Source organism: Macaca mulatta, chromosome 18 (genome assembly GCF_049350105.2).
Source record: "Macaca mulatta isolate MMU2019108-1 chromosome 18, T2T-MMU8v2.0, whole genome shotgun sequence".
Lineage (NCBI taxonomy): Eukaryota > Metazoa > Chordata > Mammalia > Primates > Cercopithecidae > Macaca > Macaca mulatta.
In genome coordinates this window covers 58734305-58753924 of record NC_133423.1, presented here as the reverse complement: position 1 = coordinate 58753924, position 19620 = coordinate 58734305, and the positions used below count along the sequence as shown (strand labels likewise).

At 37.5% G+C, this 19620-nt stretch overlaps 1 protein-coding gene across 2 annotated transcripts in view; it reads left to right on the top strand.

The window, feature by feature from the left end:
- The window catches only part of ASXL3 (ASXL transcriptional regulator 3), a 150195-nt gene that overhangs the window by 115143 nt on the left and 15432 nt on the right, over positions 1-19620 (top strand). For both annotated transcript variants that reach the window (XM_077975059.1, XM_077975058.1), the window contains 2 exons: positions 15528-15624; positions 17827-17932. In XM_077975059.1, the coding sequence (XP_077831185.1) occupies positions 15528-15624; positions 17827-17932 (203 nt within the window). The remainder of the gene's footprint in view (positions 1-15527; positions 15625-17826; positions 17933-19620) is intronic.

Below are 19620 nucleotides of genomic sequence, written 5' to 3'. Positions count from 1 at the left end.
TTTGGGAAATGCTAATTCATTTGCATAGTAAAAGTCCCAGAGCTCTGCAGTGAAGAAAACATTTCAACTTTGTATAAATAGTGTTTCCCAAACTTAATTGATCTTTAAATCCTTTATTTCCTTAGGAACTTCTCATCAGTTGCTATGATAGAATCTATTTTGGGAAACAAGGAAGTAAAAGTATGAAGGTTTGACATGTTGCTAATTGTGGCATAGGTGTTTCAAAAGTCAGATGACAGGCTTTCTCTATTACTAATGAAAGAGGAGAGTTGTATGTTTTAGGATTTTTGTCTAGGTGTTTGGGATTGGTGTAATTTAGGTGGCATGTTTGGCATTTTGTTAGGAAAATTTAAAGGTTGGTTTGCAGTCTTTATGAAACCCTACCCATATAGGGTTCTATAAAGTGAACTGTTGGCTTGTAATTACTTTGCAGTCCAACTTTTTTCATGGTCTTAGGCTTTCTTTGCAAATGGAATTCCTTTCTTCAATGAACTGTATACTGTCTTCAAGGTGGAAAATGTATAATAGATTACTCAGTGTAATACTTTCTGGTTGTGTTACTTTGGCCTTGCTCAGATTGTAAGAAATGGAGATTTGCTGGTTTGAAAAAAAAAAAAAAAACAGTAATTGAGTGGGAAGGTGATGTTAAACATGCATTTACATTTACCTCTGTTCTTTTGTTATATATTTCTAGGGTATCTGTTCATGTCACAGTGTCTCTTCTGGTATCCCAGATTCTCTTTCCCTGTATATCGAGGAGGTGATTAATTAATTAAGTTATGTAATATGTCTCTGGCCCAGCTTTGGCTCCAATTCTGATCTCTAGGTCAATCAGCTAGAGCCTGAGTAATGGGACTGATTTTGCTCAAGGCTAAAGAGCTGATATCTCAGTAGAATAACAGTGACAGTAGAGGTCGGGTGACCAGCCAGCACTAGAGCAACAAAACATTAAACTCTCCAGTTGTGATACCTAGTTTCAAAGTAGAGTCACTTCTGATTGTTGCTTCTTAAATATCATGATATCTGCCTTCCATTTTAATGGCATATTTGAGAATGCTATGATTTAAAGGATCACAAGCTAAGCACTTAGTATTATTATATATTAATTTTTTTAATGTTTACTCCTCATATGTTAGTATATTAGGTTATCTGCATTTATTATTTCTAATTCATGTAACAGCTTTGCAAGTATGCTTACTTCCTCATTTGAATAATGAGACAAACTGCCACTCAAAGCTGTTAAGAAATTGGAGCATCTTCAGACAGCTGTGAAGATACAGAACTGGGCTTAGTAGACCAATTTGCTAGCTTTAAATCAAGCTCTCTTTCCACTGTGACTTGCTGGGTTACTTAAGGAGACTACCATGGAATGTCTTGAATACATCAGAAGGATGCTTTGCGGGTTGGGAGAGGCTGGGCGTTGGTTTGTTGTTTTTGTTTTGGTTTGGTTTGGTTTAGTTTTTTTGGCCTTAGAGGATGTTAGAGGAACCAGAATATGTAGAAATTTAAATCATACCAAATTAAATGAAAGGAATTTACCTCCCATTTTCTCATTTGTGCACAGCTAATTGATTTAATAAGAAGCCATAAATTGCACTTTGGAAGGTTGTGTTACAGTAACATAACTGTAGCATTGATAACCCCTAGGCAAAAGCTAAAATCCATTGTCTTCTTTCTCTATCTCTTTGTTACTTTACATCAAAGATTAAAAGTAGCTCCTACTACCTGTATGTTCCTTATAAAATCTGTTGTTTTTACACCTTAACAAATGTATCACAAACTGGGTTGGGTTAAGTAGAGGCACCAAATAGTGATACAACTAAATCATGGCAAAACGAGTTCCGTCAACATTAATTAAGTTTCTAATCTGTCATGCTGTGCAAATCCCTGCCTTCATGGAGATTATAGTCTGCTCTTTCTAATCTGTCTTCTTTGGCTTTTAGTACTGTGGGAAGTCCCTTATTATGTATCCCATAGACCCATATCCCACACACTCAAACACACCCAGCTCATGTACGCATATAATTTTGTCTCTCAACTGATAAAGAAAGGAGTAGCAACCAAGTGAGTTGTTCTCACCTTCCCTGTATTAGTTTTCTGTGCTGTGTAACAAATTACCACACATCTATCAGCTTAAAGTAGCATGCCGTTGTTATCTCTATAGGTTGAGAGTGAGTTAGGTTAGTTTTCATGGTCAGGAGTCTGGGCACAGCTTTGCTGATTCTTCTGCTCTGGGTGTTAACATGATGAAATCAAGGCACTGACATCTATATTCTTAACTGCAGCATGGGGTCCTCTTCCCAGCTCATGCAAGTTGCTGGCAGAATTCATTTTCTTACAGTGGTGGGGCTGAAGCCCCCAGCTCTTAAAGGCTACCCACTTAGGCAGTTTACAATCTGTTTTTTTTGTTGTTGTTGTTGTTTGTTTTTTGTTTTTTGGTTTTTTTTTTTTGCTTCTTCAAGGCCAGCAGGAGAATATTTCTGCCCCTTTTGGCTAAGATGACATTTCATATAATATAAAAAAATCAAGGGAGTGATAGCCCATTACCTCCTCCGTTTTCTATTGGCTATAAGAAATTCTACAAGTGTGTGACTCATCAGGGGCTCCTAGAGTATGTCTGCTACACCTCCTACCAAATAATAAATATTATATCTCAGCTTATTGAGAACTTTGTGTAAGCTAGCATTATTCAAAATATTTTACATATATTTATTCATTTAATCCTCACAAAAAACTCTGGGAAGGTAGGTAGTTTGTTATTCATAGTTCACAAATGAAACTGAACCATGGAGAGTGGATTCTTGTTAGCTAGGAATATCCATCCAAAAAATAAAACAGGAGGAAACAGCAGCAACAATTGTGATGCCACAGAGTCCTTCAGCTACCACACTCTCGCATCATTTCCCTTCATAACAAGACTTCTTACCTCCCTTTTCAGAGCTGTGGTTGCTTTTCCTTCTGCCCTTACCCTAAGGCTCTTTCCTGCCCTCCCTTCACATACAACTCTGCTTAAAAGTAAATGCCTTGGAGAGTCCTTCCTCCACATGCATGCACCCAGAATTTTCCCTTCTTGTACTTCTGTTTTCTTCAGAGACCTTAACACAATTTATAGTTACAACTTGATAAAACGGGAGCATGCCTTTCTTTGTTCATTGTTGTATTTCCAACATCTAGCACATAAATTTTTTCAATGGAAGAATGAATGCCTGCATGTGAACTAAAGAAAGTCATGTGGTATAATAGAAAAGGTATTATTTTAGGGAGTCAAATCCTACTTTGCTGCTTACCTACTGCTAGAGTCTGAAGGTTTGTGTTTCCTCATAATTTATATGTTGAAATCCTAACTCCCATAGTGATGTTATTGGAAGGTGGAACTTTGGGAGATGATTAGATCATGAGGACAGAGTCTTCATGAAAGGGATTAATTCTCTTATAAGAAACACCAGAAATCTAGCTAGTCCCTTCCACCATGGAGGCAACAGCAAGAAGACATCATCTGTGAATCAAGAAACAGGCCCTCCCCAGACACTGAATCTGCTGATACCTTAATCTTGAATTTTCTGGCCTCTCTAGGAGTGAGAAATAAATTTTTGTTGTTTATAAGCTGCCCAGTCTATGGTACTTTTTTATTGCAGACCAGACAGACTAAGGTACCCATCTTTAGGGTTGTTGAAGGCACTCAGTTAATGATAGTCTTTATTATTGTTGTTATCATTTTTATGGAAGAAGAAGTAGATCAGGGCCAACGTTAAAGGGGAGAAGAGGATAAGACAGTTACCTTTGGGCATAGATATTACCAGGCTACAAGGGGGAATTAAAGATATGTTAGATACCTAGACTTGGGGACTCTCATAGCATCCTTTCCTTCTCTAGGTATGCCCCATGCCATTAAAAAGGACATTTTACCCTTTACCGCTCTAGGTGCAAGGCTCTTGGAGCAGCAGAGGCTGTCTATCTGTTTCACAGTTCCTGGCACATAGTAGATGCTGTGAAATGTTTGTTAAAGAAAGGAATGACTAATAGATAGTCACTTAAACACAGCTGTTCAGTGTATTACAAATGGAAACAGTGATTCATCGATTCCCACTACATTATAACATAACCTTATTTTATCTATACAAGAACATGAGCTTGAGTTTCACTAAATAAAACATTAGTATTCATGACTGGGTACATTGGAAGTCCCTCCCCCCCCATCCCCCCGCTCTGCTACACACAGAGGGAACATTAAAGAAAATACAATTATAAAAGGTTCTCTTTTAAAGCATGCACATTCTCATATTTGCTACTTGTTCCAATTTTGAAAACATCACTTCTCATCGAGGCCCAGCAGAATGTCCCAAGATGTGGCCAAAGGTCCTCCACAAGTTTGTCATAAAGTAGATATACTGTGAACATCAAACACTTCTCTAATTGTGGAGAAGCTGATGAAAGCGTGATCTGTCAGAGGCTTTATTTTTGCCTTCAGATGTCTTTATTTCAGTTATTTTTACTGATTTTGCCACAGGCTACATCTCTTCTGAGCAGGCTGCTGAAGAATCAGAAATTATAGCACTTTAATAGCAATTCCTGTCTTTGGAATATGAAAACAGATTGATTCTTAGAAAAGGTGTCAGAATTTTAAACTGTAGAATAGTATCATTGGAAAATAGTTATTGTTTTAACTAATATTGCATGAAAGCTTAAGGGAAATCCCATGTAAGCACAGTAGTTGAAACTGAATACCTAAAACCTTTCGAGAATCAATATTAATATTCTCCTTGTTTCATTTGCTTTTAACATTGCATACATCCCTCAAATATGGCTTTCCTGATTATATATGCTGAAATCCTTAGCAGCAATTATAAGAAAACCCTTTTGTCTTAGAACAAGAGAATTGTTTTCTTTCTTTTAATTGGGGCCTAAGAAATTGCTTTCCTACAGTCTTATTCTAAGGAATAGCCTCCCCAACATCTGACAGATTATCTCCTCTGCTGATTTGGAAATGTAGACAGGTCATGTGGTGGGATCCGGAGGATAGTTCTCATTCTCTTGAGAACAGCAAAAGGTTCCACTTGAAAGGAGACCATTATTTTGGCCAAGTGGTTGGATTGACTAAAAATTCTATTTGCAAAGGAAAAAGAAAAAATTATATGTACACATATACATATATGTACGTGTGTATATAGATAATTGCATAAATGTGTATGCGTGTTCCATGTATGTATATTAAAGTACATGTGTATATATATGTATAGATGGATGTAGAGAGGTACATATATACACATATCACAAAAGCAGTAAGTAGTAGAAAAGGACAGCTTAGAGGAAGACAGGCTTTTATTATGACATCTTCTTTAAAACTCCATCGTAACAATAATGACAAAAAGCCTTCCACATTTCCATGTAAGTGCTGCTTTGTTCAGTAATATTTTCTCTCTAAAATTTACTTTGTGTTCACTTTTGCTTGATTCCACGCCATACTTTTAAAACTTACTTGGAGGAAGGTTGAAAGCCATGTAGGCTTACCTTGTTTTAATTTACTTTGCTTTATTGCACTTCACAAATACTGTGTTTTTTGGTAAATTGAAAGTTGGAGGCAACCCTGCACTGAGCAAGTCTATGGGCACCATTCCATTTTTCCAACAGCATGTGTTCATTTTGTGTGTCTGTGTCACATTTTGGTAATTCTCATAATATTTCAAGCATTTTTATTATAATTATATATTTCAATATTAAAATATGATAATGTATTATTATATATATGGCGATATATCATCAGTGATCTTTTTTACTATTGTATTTGTTTTGGGGTATCACAAACCATGCCCTTATAAGACAGTGAACTTAATCCATAAATGTGTTCTGACTGTTCACTGAGCAACTGTCTCCCATTTCTCTCCCTTTCTTCAGGCCTCCCTATTTCCTAAGACAGAGCAGTATTAAAATTAGGCCAATTAATAACCCTACAATGGCCTCTAAGAGTTCAGGTGGAAGGAAAAGTTGCATACGTCTCACTTTTCAATCGAAAACTAGAAATGATTACATTTAGTGAGGAAGGCATGTTGAAAGCTGAGATAGGCCGAAAGCTAGGCCTCTTGCACCAAATAATTAACTGAGTTGTGAATGGAAAGGTAAAGTTCTTGAGGGGGATTAAAAGTTCTACTCCTCTGAACACACAAATGATGAGAAAGGGAAACAGCTTTATTGTTGATATGGAGGAAGTTTTAGTGGTCTGAATAGAAGATCAAATCAGCCGCAATATTCCTTTAAGCCAGAGCCTAATATAGAACAAGCCCCTAACTCTTTTTTATTCTCTGAAAGCTTGGAGGGGTGAAGATGTGCTAGAAGGGAACTTGGAAGCTAACAGAGATTAACTCATGAGGTTTAAGGAAAGAAGCCATCTCTATAATCTAAAAGTGCAAGGTGAAACAGCAGTGGTTGATGTAGAAGCCGCAGCAAGTTATTCAGAAGACCTAGCTGAGATTATTGATGAAGGTGGCTGTGTTAAACAACAGATTTTCAATGCAGATGGAATTGGAAAAAGATGTCATTGGGCTTTTATAGCTAGAGAGGAGAAGTCAGTGCCTGGCTTGAAAGGATAGACTTACCCTTCTGTTAGGTGCTAATGCAGCTGGTGGCTTTAAGTGGAAGCCAGTGCTCATTTACCATTCCAAAAATCCTGTGGCCCTTTAGAATTATGCAAAATCTATTCTGCCTTTGCTCTGTAAATGGAACAGTAAAGCCTGAATGACAGCACATCTGTTTACAACATGGCTTACTGAATATTTTAAGTCCACTGTTGAGACTTACTGCTCAGAAAAAATATCCTTTTCAAAATATACTGCTGATTGACAATGCACTGGCTCACTGAAGAAGCTGATGGAGATATAAAAGGAGATTAATGTTGTTTTCATATTACTAATGCAATACATATTTTGCAGCATATGGATCAAGGAGTGATTTCGACTTTCAAGTCTTATTATTTAATAAATGCATTTTTTATGGCTGCCATCGATAGTGATTCCTCTGATGGTTCTGCACAAGGTGAACTGAAAGTCTTTTGGAAATAATTCACCATTCTGGATGCCATTAAGAACATTTCTGATTTATGGGAGGAGTTCAAAATAGCAACATTAACAGGAGTTTGGAAGAAGTTGATTCTGATATTCATAGATGACTTTGAGGAGTTCAAGACTTCAGTGGAGGAAGTCACTGCAGATGTGGTGCAAATAGCAAGAGAACTAGAATTAGAAGTATAGCCTGAAGATGTGAGTGAATTGTTGCAATCTTAGGATAAAACTTTCATAAGTGAGGAGTTGCTTCTTATGTGTAAAGAAAGTGGTTTCTTGAGATGCAATTGACTCTGGGTTAAGATGCTATGAACATCGTTGAAGTAAAAACAAAGGACTTCTAATATTCCATAAACTTAGTTGATAAAGCAGCGGCAGGGTTTAAGAGGATTGACTCCCATTTTGAAAGATGTTCTGCTATGGGCAAAATGCTATCAAACAGCATCACATCCTACAGATAAGTTTTTTTGGGAAAGGAAGAGTCAATCAATGCAGCAAATTTTGTTGCCAGCTTATTTTAAGCAATTATCATAGCCATTCAAGCCTTCAGCAGCCACCAACGACCCTGATCAGTTAGCTACCACCAACATCCATGCAAGACCCTCCACCAGCAAAAAAATTATGACTCACTGAAAGCTCAGATTATTGTTAGCATTTTAAGAAATAATGTATTTTTAATTAAGGTATGTAAATTGATTTTTAGCATAATGCTATTGTACAGTTAATAGACTACAGTATAGTGATAGCTTTTATATGTACCGGGAAACCAAAAAATTTATGTGACTTATTTTTTTGCAACATTCACTTTATTGTTGTAGTTTGGAACTGAATTTGCAGTGTCTTTGTGGTATGCCTGTATAACAGTTTTTATTTAGCCCTCATGACTAGATACAGTCTTGATTACAGCATTATAATCACAATACTTAAAAAATTATTACATATATTAGGACTTTTTTGACAGTGGTTGCAAAGAATTGTTTCCTTCAGTGGCTTTGACTTGAGGTTTTCAAGCTTGTAGGTTAAGGTTTATTACATTATCTTTAATATTTTTTCACTATTTATTCTGAATACTTAGTTCTCACAATATTCTCAGAATAGAAACTTATATTCATTTGTTAAAGAGGGACATAATCTCTAGCATGGGGAAATTCATTGTCCCATGTTTATCACGTTTGGCTGTTTCTGTCAATGATACTTTTACAACGCTTATTGCATCAGTTCCCAAACTATATTCTGGGGAATAGTTGTTCCATGAGATACTGATGGTTGTTCTGTGAGATGATTATAAAGTTTAAAAGTTTGGGAAATACTGTATAATTTATTCTTCAGGATTTAAAATAAATTTTAGCATACTAGATAATACAGTAAATGAAACTACTTAACCATATTTAGTACATGCAGGCTATATTTATTGTATGGAAGAATGCATTTCTTTTAGATGGATTTATCTATTAAAATACCTGTTTTTCAAAACACAATTTTGGTAATATTGTCTTACTGCAATTTTGGAAATAACTTTGAAAACTTATTTGCAAAATTGTCTTTGGCATACTGCTGATCTATCTCCTTTAGGGAATCCCTCCCTCTTAATAGCCTTCTTTCATTTTTATGCCTATCTTTATGTTATTCTAAAGGATAACATTTTCCCTTGTGGATAAATCTTGAGCATATCATTCAGATCTCCTGGGCCATCTGAATTATACTTAGTGGTAAGGAAAAAATTAAAATTTACCTTTTAAAGAGAGTCAATACCCTGGCTTTTATTCGTACTGGGATGTAGACTACAAGGGCATTGGGTGCTTGATCATGCAGGGTATAAGTGGCTCAATGATAACATATGATAGTTCATATGCTCATTACTCTCTTATATTGTATTGGACTCCTGATTAGTGTCTCACTGTCTAGGTTGTCTTTGCTGTAAAGATCCTATTGATTTTTGTATTGGACACAGCAGCTAACATAGTGTACTGCACACACTGTTTACCTTAGTAATGCTAAAAGGCTTGATAGATATTAGCACATCTACAATACAGATCACCTTCTGCAAGCACATTCTTCCCTTACACCTATCAATATGATGCCACCTGCTCTGATTTTCTTCCTACCTCTTTCTGCTTTTTCTTAGTCTTCCTAACAGGATCTACTTTACCTCCTCATTCCATTTACATTAGTATTCCTCAGGACTCTGCTTTAAGCCATCTTCTCTTTTGGTAAATATTCTTCGAATGTTCTCATCTATACCCATGTTTCCAACTACACTTTATTTGCTAATCGTTCCTATTTGGAAAAATATTTACCATTGAGCATCTTGCCCTATTCTCAGTTAATGACATCAACATATCCAAAGCCTTCATTTCTTATTTCTAAATACTGTTTCCCCCTTGTGCCTTTTCCTGTCGTGATGTTTGGTGCCAGCCTCTACCCAGTTAGCAAGCCTTATTCCTGGGAATCATCTTCCACATCTTTGTCTCATCTTTCTTAACCCCAGTTATCTCTCAGTACCATCAATTCTGGTTTTTATACTTCTCTTGAATGTTCTCCTTCCTCTCTGTTTCCACTGCCTGAACAATCTGAAAACTTTTCATCATTGGTTCTGCTGGCTCTTGATGTTAGTTAACAGAAATACCTGTCTTAGTCTTGCCTTTTTCCAGGGCATCCTCTACACTGTAGTAGGAGTAACATATCGAAGACATCTACTGGGAATTATAATCAGCATCCTCACCTGCCCTCTTTCATACCACACATTTAATCTATCATCAAATTATGCTGGCTCAATATTTGGGATGTAATCAGAACCTAACCATTTCACGCTGCCTCCAGTGCTGTTACCCCAGTCCAAGCTACTATCATTTTATTCCTGGATTATTGAAAACCCTATATACTAGTGTGCCCAGTAGATCTTTATCTGCTAAAGCTATGCTGTCTAGTACAGTAGCCACTAGCCACTTGAGGCTTTTGAGCACTAGAAATATGGCTCACTAGAATATGAAGTGAGATGTGCTATTAAAAAGATAGACTGGATATTGAAGAATTCGTTTTCAAAGAGAATGTAAAAGACCTCATTAGCAATATTTTATATTGAATATATGTTGAAATAATATTTTAGATAGTTTGGATTAAAGAAAATGCATTATTGAAATTAATTACCTATTTCTTTTATTTTTTCCAACACGATTAGTAGAAAAAATTGAAATCACGTATGTGACTCACCTTTATATTGCTATTAGACAGCAGTACTCTAAATATTTTTCTAAACACAGCAATCAGAGCTAACCTTTGGAAATGTCAGAACTTATCATTCTTTGGACCAACACCCTCCAAAGGCTTTCCAGCCCCCCCGAGGGAGAAGGCAGTCTGTACAGTGGGTGACAAGGCCCAGGGGATCCTGTCCCCTCCGCTCCTCTTCCTCCCACTTTCTGCTCTCTCGCTCCAAGGGCCTCCTTGCAAGCCCCACCTGAGGGCCTTTGCATTTACATTCTCTTCGCTTGGCTAACTCTTTCCCAGCTGGCTGTGTGGCTTGCTTTTGCATTTCTTTCTGCTCAAATGTCTCTCGTTAATTCTATTAGAGAGGCTCATCCTGCTACCCTCTGTACAGCAGCAATCATCTTACCTGCACATACTCAGTGTGAATGTTTTCTTCATGTTTTGGCTTTACTTTGAATGACTCCTCATTGCCTGTAGAATGAAGTCCAGATTACTTAGTATTTCTCGGTGCACCATTATTATTTAGACACTTTCTAACTCCAAAACTCACTGTTCTCAGCAACTCTCATACCATGCAGTTAGAATCACTTGCAAGAAACACAAAATAAGAAAACAGTGGTTTAGAAAGTAGAGGCTTAAAGGATTATTATCAAATATAAATCTATTCTTGCACCCAATTAACATGCATTCTTCTTCAAGCGTTGTATGATACGCAAGGAGGACAGTTTATTTAACCCTTTGAATTCGAGTTGGCACCCATTCCTTAAAATGTATGTTAATAGTATCCATACCAAAGACACATGATATACTTACCAAGAAAGAGTATACACCTTTGTAAAAGGATCTCTATGTGAGTAAGTTTTCTTTTAGTGTTTATTTTCCTTTGGAACAAAGATTATGTTCAGAATTTTTCTCCTGCTAATGAAATAGGAACTATAACTTATCAATAGTTAGATACTTCATTATAAGAGAGTTAGGTGATTTGGGGAATGAACATTTCTATTTTGGGTAATCAGGAAAACACATTATAGCTTAGGAATAAATCTTTCAGAAATGTTTATCGTTCCAGTTCATTCAAATATATCTTTCGGACAGTATTTCTTAAAACCCATAAAATTAATGGTGTATTTAAAACATTTCATTGGCATTTATTTCCTAAATCAAATTCAGCACTAGTATTTAATTGTACTGTCTGTCACAGCCTGGGGATCTGGCAGTTAAAATTATTTTTCTCTTTTAAAATAAAAATATTTTCCTCCAGCGCTAGCTTTCATATTCTTGAGTGTGTTTATGTCACACTGCCTTGTATTTCCATGTGCTGAGATCTGGAGAATCTGTCAGAGCTAATCTGGATCTGGTATTTATTTGTATCTTAAAATTATGCTGAAATTTTAATTACTCACCATGCCCCTGGCTTGGTAGGATATATGGAACTCAACTTCTGTATGTCAGCTACTGGAGTTAAATTTTAAATCCTTCACTACCCAAAGCAAGGGCAGTACAATAAACTTACTTACTCTCTGCAAGATGCTAAATGTTACACTGACTATAGAAGTTTATAAGGCAAAGTCTTAAGTCCTCAAATGCAGAATAATTCTAATCCACCATGCCTTCTATGCATGTGCTCCAGAGTGAGTAACTTTCTCTCCCTCTTCAGAGAACTTGCCTTCCACCTATTAGTCTTAATTGAAATCTGTCTTTACAATATGAATACCTTTTCCCTTTTAATCTTTCTAAATTGAGTTGCCATTTTCTCAAGGCTCTGGAATCACAAGGACATCTATTCAAAGTTAATATTTGTAGAAAAATGTCAGACTTCATAGAGGCATATCATTTATATGACTATCTTGTCCTCACCCTTATTGGCTTTACTAAAACTCCTTTATAACATTTCTTGAAGACTTGTACTCAAGGTTGGCCATCATTTCATCCACCCCATCTCCCAGAATCATCCTGAGCAACTTCGATGTCTCCTGAAATGTTCTCCCAATGACTTTACCTTCTTAATCCTGAAGACCTTCATCCAGTCATAAATATATCTCAGATTTGTTTTTCTTTCATAGCCTTTTACTGAAATACTCCAATACCCTTTCTAGCAATGTCTCAGTTTCATTTTTCCTTCTCTCTTCTGTTACACAGCTACCAAAGTCATCTTTTTAAACACATACCTTTTAGGTTTTTTCCTTGGCTTCAAAAATTTGATGTTTCCCATTGCCTAGAGTGGCGCTTCACAACTTTCCACCATCATGGCTTACATTGAAAAAGGTAATAAATATGCGTGAGTAAACTGAGGGGGAAACTTGGACTAACCTGGGGCCTATGGTATATTTACTGGGCTGCTCCCATGTGAAGCATAAAGCCCAAGCTCTTTAGGTTTGGTGTCTTACTTAGGAACCTCCTCACCTTTTCCCTCCTGAAACAGGACTGGAACAAGAACTGGAGGACAGGTCATTTTAGAGCCAAAGCCAGGTGTTAAATAGGGTGAGACAGGGAGGAGAGAAGCCCTTTGGACCACTGTGGCTCATTTATTGGAGAAAATGTGTAGAATGAGCCACAAAACTGTTCCACAGGAGGACAGCAGGAGAATGAAGCATTTTTCTACAGTCTGTTGTCTCTAATAAATTGGGAGTTGCACCCAGGGACAAACTCTGCATCTCCAGGCTGTACCTGCAGGGGAACTTGAAGTTCTTTTTGTTTCAGAGAAAGTCTTAGAGTGTTACAGGCTTAGATTGGACCTAAGTGGATTCAACTGTAGTGGATTCAACTGTTTACCCTCTTTACTCTACTCATGTAGCCAAGATGATATAAAGTGGAGTATCAGAAATGTCTGGTGTAGACTTCCTCTTGTACCACTCAGATCTTGTGCCTCACATTAAGCTCCCTCTGTCTTTAACTCTTTAAAAAGTAACTGGTCGTAATACTAATATATTGGAAAGAAGAAAAAAATGAAAATAACAAGACTTATGACCAGAGGGTTAGTGGATCAGCTATAGGCTGTGCCAGTCTCAAGCTGGTTTTAAGGATGTGGTTGGAGCTCATCATCTCCCTCCTTTGATACTCATTTCTGATTTTCTCACTCTTAGCACTTCTAGAAGTGACCCCGACCACCATCCCTGAGGAGTTTGAGCCATTGGTTGTCTTGCCCTGTCAGGATGTCAATCACGAGGCACGAATAACACCAAGAGATGTCCCAGGGAATCCCCGGCATTCCCAACACCCTTCTGTTCATCCCTTCCCTGTTGCAGCAGTTTTATTTCCTCATGATGGTTAGGGCTGATTGATTATCCTATCTCCTTTCTTTGCCTACTGGTCCAAGAGCATGAGTAATACAAAGTAACCAGACAAAGCTTTGGCTACAGTGGGACCCTTACATTATCCACTAGTGCAGTGGTTCTCAACTAGGGATGATTTTGCCCCCACGGGACATTTGGCAGTGTTTGGAGATGTTTTTTGTTGTTACATCTGATGGGGAATTGCTCCTGGGATCTACTGGGTAGAGTCCAGGGATGGTGCCAAATATCCGACATTACACAGGACATGCCCCCACTAAAAAGAATTATCTAGCCCCAAATGACAACAGTGCCAATCTTGAGAAACCCTGCTGTAATAGAAGTGATTCCCTGCTGGGAACCTGGACTTCTAATCCCACAGAGTCTAGAGCTATGGGGACAGAATGCATGCAGTCTGCAAGTGGTTGTTTGGGAATGATAGTGCAAAGGTTTTTTCATTCTATCCCTTAGTTCCCAGATCCATGTATTCTAGCCATTGGGAACATAGCACCAAACAGCAACCATTTGGTTGAGTGCATAAACCACACTGCAGAGATAAGTGTGCGAGAGTTGTCCAGTCAAAGGATGGGGAAGCTGAGACATTTATTCATTCATGTATCAGAGCTTTGGTAAACCTATGAGGTGGGACATTGACATGGTGATGTAACTGTACATCAGTCATGCTGAACCCAGGTGGGTAAAGGGCGTACAAGGACCAAAAGTATCTGTTCTATGTAGAATATATTCAGAGTATAAATACAGGGTATTTTTCTTTATTGCCAGTGAATTTCCAGCACCCATACATGTGCCCTGAACATAGGTTCATATGAGTGGCTTAACAAGTTTCTTTTGAATAAGATGAAATAATTGAGCATGAATAAACAATAAATCAATGAATAAATGAAATATTGCCTGAAAATTTTCAAGTGTATTGAATATTTTAGTGTGGTTACCAGTGCCATCTTAAATGAAGACCCTCACGATCTCAAATCTGTGGCCTCCCTGTAGATGTCACAGCGTCAACAATCAGCGTATCTTGCATTTGTTCTCAGTGTCTCTCTTTGCTGGCTTTGATTAGCTATTATCCACTTTAAGATAATACACTTGCTTTTTATGTTCAGTATTCTCCTTTGCTCCTGAATGATGATTCAGCTGAAACATTCATGAAGGCATTATTTGAGTTAAATTTTAAAAGAGTGATAGTATTTCAATAGGTGAAAACGGAGTGTAGAGAAGATCAAAAACAAATTTAAAAATGAGGATAAGAAATCTCTAAGTGTGTTTTCAGGTAATTATAATCAGTGCTTAGGATATATGAATTCTATATGTGGAAGTAAGAGGAAATCTTTGAAGATCTAGTTGGGTTTACAGTTTGCCAGGCCTTTTAGTACCAGATGAAAGCATCTTCACACCTTCATAAATGCCCCAGTTACTGATAGTTCATTATGTTCTGCTTCTACAGTAATGCTCATGCTCGTTGACAGTATACGTTATGCTTTTATCTCTAACCATTCTGTCCAGATCCTCTTAGACTCTCATGAGGCTGCATCAGGTTCTTCCTACACTCTCATGTCTACATACATATATTCTCCGAGCTTTTACATTTTGAGCTTCTTAATTCTCACTCACCTAATGCTTGACATTGTTTAACTTGTTATGTGTTTTAAATTCACTCACCAACTACATAAGAAGCCAGCCAAGGACAACACTAATTATTTCTGTCTCCTACACATCAGCAAGCAGAATGCATACATCTAATCTCCTAGTATTCATCCCAGGAGACCAATCTTTTGTTGGGTCGCTTTCCTGTCTTCCTCCTACCCTGCACATGCTCTCACTGGAGCTCCTGCTTACTCTCCCTTCTCCTTTCTCTGTCTCCTTCCCGCCTCCTCCCCCTCACACATACACCACCAAACACCACTCAATTTTTGATTCTTTCCTGCATACTTTTGCTTTGAGTTATTCCTGATGGAACCTTGTTTTTGTCGGCTTATTTTCCTAGATGGGAAGTGATGGAATTTTACGCCTCAGTACTTCAGCTCTAAATAATGAATTCTTTGCATATGCAGCACAAGGGTGGAAACAGCGACTGGCAGAAGGTAAATTTGTATTTTCTATTATTATGTGACCTATTGGAGTACACATACTGTACTGAGCTTTGTACCTTTCTCTGATTTCCCAGTCTTTTTCCCCCCACAGTACACTTTAATTTAGTAAAAACTCATATCCCTTTCCAAATGAGTTCACGAATTCTTTTGTTATACTTGACATTATTGATGTCAGATATTTTTGAAGAAAGCATAATTTTATCTTGAACATCGTAAAATTTTTGATGCAGCAACATTTTCTTGGGGATGGTAATTTTAATGACACTGTTTGATCCCTTATGCATTCTCTTAAGCATTCTGGCACCTAAAGAAAATTCACTGAATGATCTCTTCCCCGGATGTTACTGCTTCACCTGATTCTTGCTTTAGTCACCAAGTTTCTTGAAAGACTAAAAAGTGCCCAATGCTACTATATTTTTCCTCTTTACACACTCACACTGTTACAGTCAGGGTGGGCCCACTCTATATAACTGAAATATTCCTCCTAGAGAAGAATACTAGCCAGGCGTGGTGGCTTATGCCTATTATCCCAGGACTCTGGGAGGCCTCCGCAGGCAGATCGCTTGAGCTTAGGAGTGAAGACCAGCCTGAGCAACATGGTGAAACTCCATCTCTACAAAAAATACAAAAATCAGCCGGGCGTGGTGGTGCATACCTATAGTCTCAGCAACTCAAGAGTCTACAGTGGATGGATCACTTAGGCTCAGGAGGTGGAGGCTGCAGTGATTGACCTACTGATCATGCTACTGCACTCCAGCCAAAGCAACAGAGTGACACCCTGTCTCAAAAAAAAAAAAAAAAAAAAGAAATTACTAATGGCAAATTCCAATTTACTGTTCTCAGTCCTTACATTTCAAGTTCCTTCACCAATATCTCATTTGTTTTTTCACCCCATCTGACTTGAAACCATCTACTTTAGATTTTAAAAACAGAATTTAAATTATTTTTCTGGGGCTGCATTTCTGCCAGCCCTTGCTCAGCTTTCCTCATGATCCCCTATTCTTCCATCTGATGCCTCCAACATTTTCTTTTCTAATCATAGTGTTCCCTAAGCTGCCTCATTCACCACCTTGGTTTTAGCTATTGCGAGCATGCCAAGAATTTTCAAATCTGGCCCTCACCCCCTTACCTAATCCCGCCCCCCACTCCTTCCCCAGTGTTTTATTTTCAAGTGCTTAGCAGATCTCATTAGCTGATAACAGGCAGTTTAAACCAAAATGCCCAATATTAAATTCACTAGCTTCTCTTCCCTCTCTACTCCTTCTTCTGTTTCCTCTATTTCTATAATGTCACAACTGTCCTCATAGTTCCTCAGTTTGAAACCTTACCGATGTCTTTGATCCTCTTCCTTTTCTCCATGCCTATCTGGTCATGAACTGTTACTTGATTGTACTTGATTCCTCTTCAACATTCCTGCTGCTACTGGCCCAACAGTATCTCCACCTCTCCTGTGTGCTATTCAGTAGCCCTATAGCTGCAGTCCTCCAGTTCTTCACTCTGTTGTCAGACCTGTTTTTCTAGACAGCTTATTTGGCCATGTTCCTTCTACACTGAATGCCACCAGAACCTCCCCGTGTCTCTCATAGAAAAGTGAAGAACATTCTTTAGAACATCTATTGGGTAACTGACCTCAGCTTTTATTTCCCATTTTATTTCTTCATATGTTTTACTCACAATTGGCCACTCAAAAGACCATAAATATATGGATTCATACCTCTGGCCTTGTGATTTAATTACTTTATAAAAGCCTGAGTAACCTTCAAAATTTAACTCAAGAATCAGCTCCTATATGTGGTCCTCCTTAATCAACGTAGGCAGAATTAAGCGCTTTACTTTCTGTATTTCACTACATTTATTATTATGGCCTATACAGGGCTTTATACATTATAGTATAGTCTATTTCCAGCAGACTGATTTCCTTAAGGACGGTGAATATACTCTCTTTTATTTGTAGCCCCTAGCATGTAATACATTTGCTAAATTCTTTAGCGTTCTTCTAAAGCATTTAGCTTTAGCATTTTTATGAACATCTTGAGTGATGTTCATAAAAAGGGAAGCTGTAGAAATGATCATTATTTGTCCTAGTGCTTTTCAAGATCCATAAAAGTTTACTCAGATGAATTATATGTTTTCTTTATTAATTGGCAAAAGATGTGACCACATTTACTCAATACATTAGCATTTTCTTTTTAGGAGAGTTTACCCCAGAGATGCAATTGCGGATAAGGCAAGAAATTGAGAAGGAAAAGAAAACAGAACCTTGGAAAGAAAAATTCTTTGAGAGGTTTTATGGAGAAAAGTAAGTACTAGAGTATTTTTTCTCATTTCTCTGAGAAGGGAATGAAAATGTAATTCTCTGCTTCACATAGCACACTCATATGCTGTAAAACTTAATAAACCTGTGATAAAAGGCAGTAGTCCCTCAGTGTGCAGATGAAATTATAGTGGTATATCAGCACTTAAATTTTTAAAAAATGCATTTTCAAGGGTTTATAACTTGTTCATGAGATTTATTTTGGTCTGAAAGTAGCACATGAAATCTTAAAGAAGTCACTTTTGAATTTCTTAACAGATTTGAGTAAAATTCTCCTGTTTTCAAGTATGTTCATGGATTAATGCTTTATAGATAAGTAATTTTAGGCACGTGTTTAATTCTCACATTTTTCTAAAAATATTGACTGTGCCTAATGCATTTTAATCTTTGTTTAGTCCTTGTTTTGGGGAGAGCCTGAGATATTATCTTTTGCTTTATCTTCCTCTTCAAATGTAATCTGTCTTTAATTTATGTGTGTGTGTGAGCTGCTTTTTTAAGTAACACGAGCCTTTACATCATAGTGTGGTAGCAGATGAACTAACCCTGAGAGCAGTTTCACCTTTGCCTCATGTTTAGCAGAGACACATTCTGCTTTGGCAATATTAGTGTCTTAGAAAATCAGATCCCTAAAAAAGGAGGGGTTTAAGAACTTACTATTGACGGTCACTTCAGATCCCCCTTAGAGGAACTTACGCTCCACCTCCCACATGCAAATCAATGCTTGAAAGTTGTTATTTTGTGTAAAGGACACAGGTGGTTGCAGGTAACAAGACCTATGTCATGTGATCTCATTTCACACAATTACACCTGTAAATGGGGGAAAGACAGACATGCCAGAAGGAGTCTCACGTGAGAGCTCTTCATGTAAAGAAATTAGATACTTAACAGACCACTTGGAGTAGGGTGCTCAGAGTATGCTGGCCTTCATGAATTGTCCTAAATGGCACTCCGTAGTCCTCTTGAGTAGGAAGGCCTGTTTTTAATTGCTGTGCCAGGATTTCTGTGTGTGTGTGTGTGTGTGTGTGTGTGTGTATTTATATACTATATATGTATATATTTATATATATACGTATATATACACACATATATATTAAACAAAACCAAATAAAGATAATTAATGTTTTTTCTCAAACATTAAAAATGTGACAAGCTAGTTATATGTCTTCACATGAAGTCACCAGCAATATCACTCAAGCCTGGCTTAAATCAAAATCTAGGAGTTGTGCCCAGGGGTCTGTGTTTTAGAAGCTTGCCAGGAGTCATGCTGTTGCCCAGCAGGATTAAGAACCCTGGAGGATAAGATTAAAGACCACTTAGGAGCCTTCTTCCCTCTCCTTTTGCCTGTGAAAGAAAATGCTGGGAGCGCTCTTTTTAGTAATGGCAGAAGCCTAACTGAGATAGTACCTCCAAAGCATTGGTTCTTAATTTTTAGTGATAGATCCATTCTTTTATTAAATTAATGTATTTATCTAACATCTCCTCTGTGCCAGACACTCTCCTGGATGCCAGGGATGCAGTTGTTTGTAGGACTACCTAAGCTCTACTCCCAGAGAACCTCAGTTCAAGGGACTTACATTACAGAGAACTTTCTTTCATGTAACAAATAATCATTGAGTATACACTGGCTCTGATATGCTTCTAAGAGCTTTGCAAATGTTTCACTTAATCCTCCC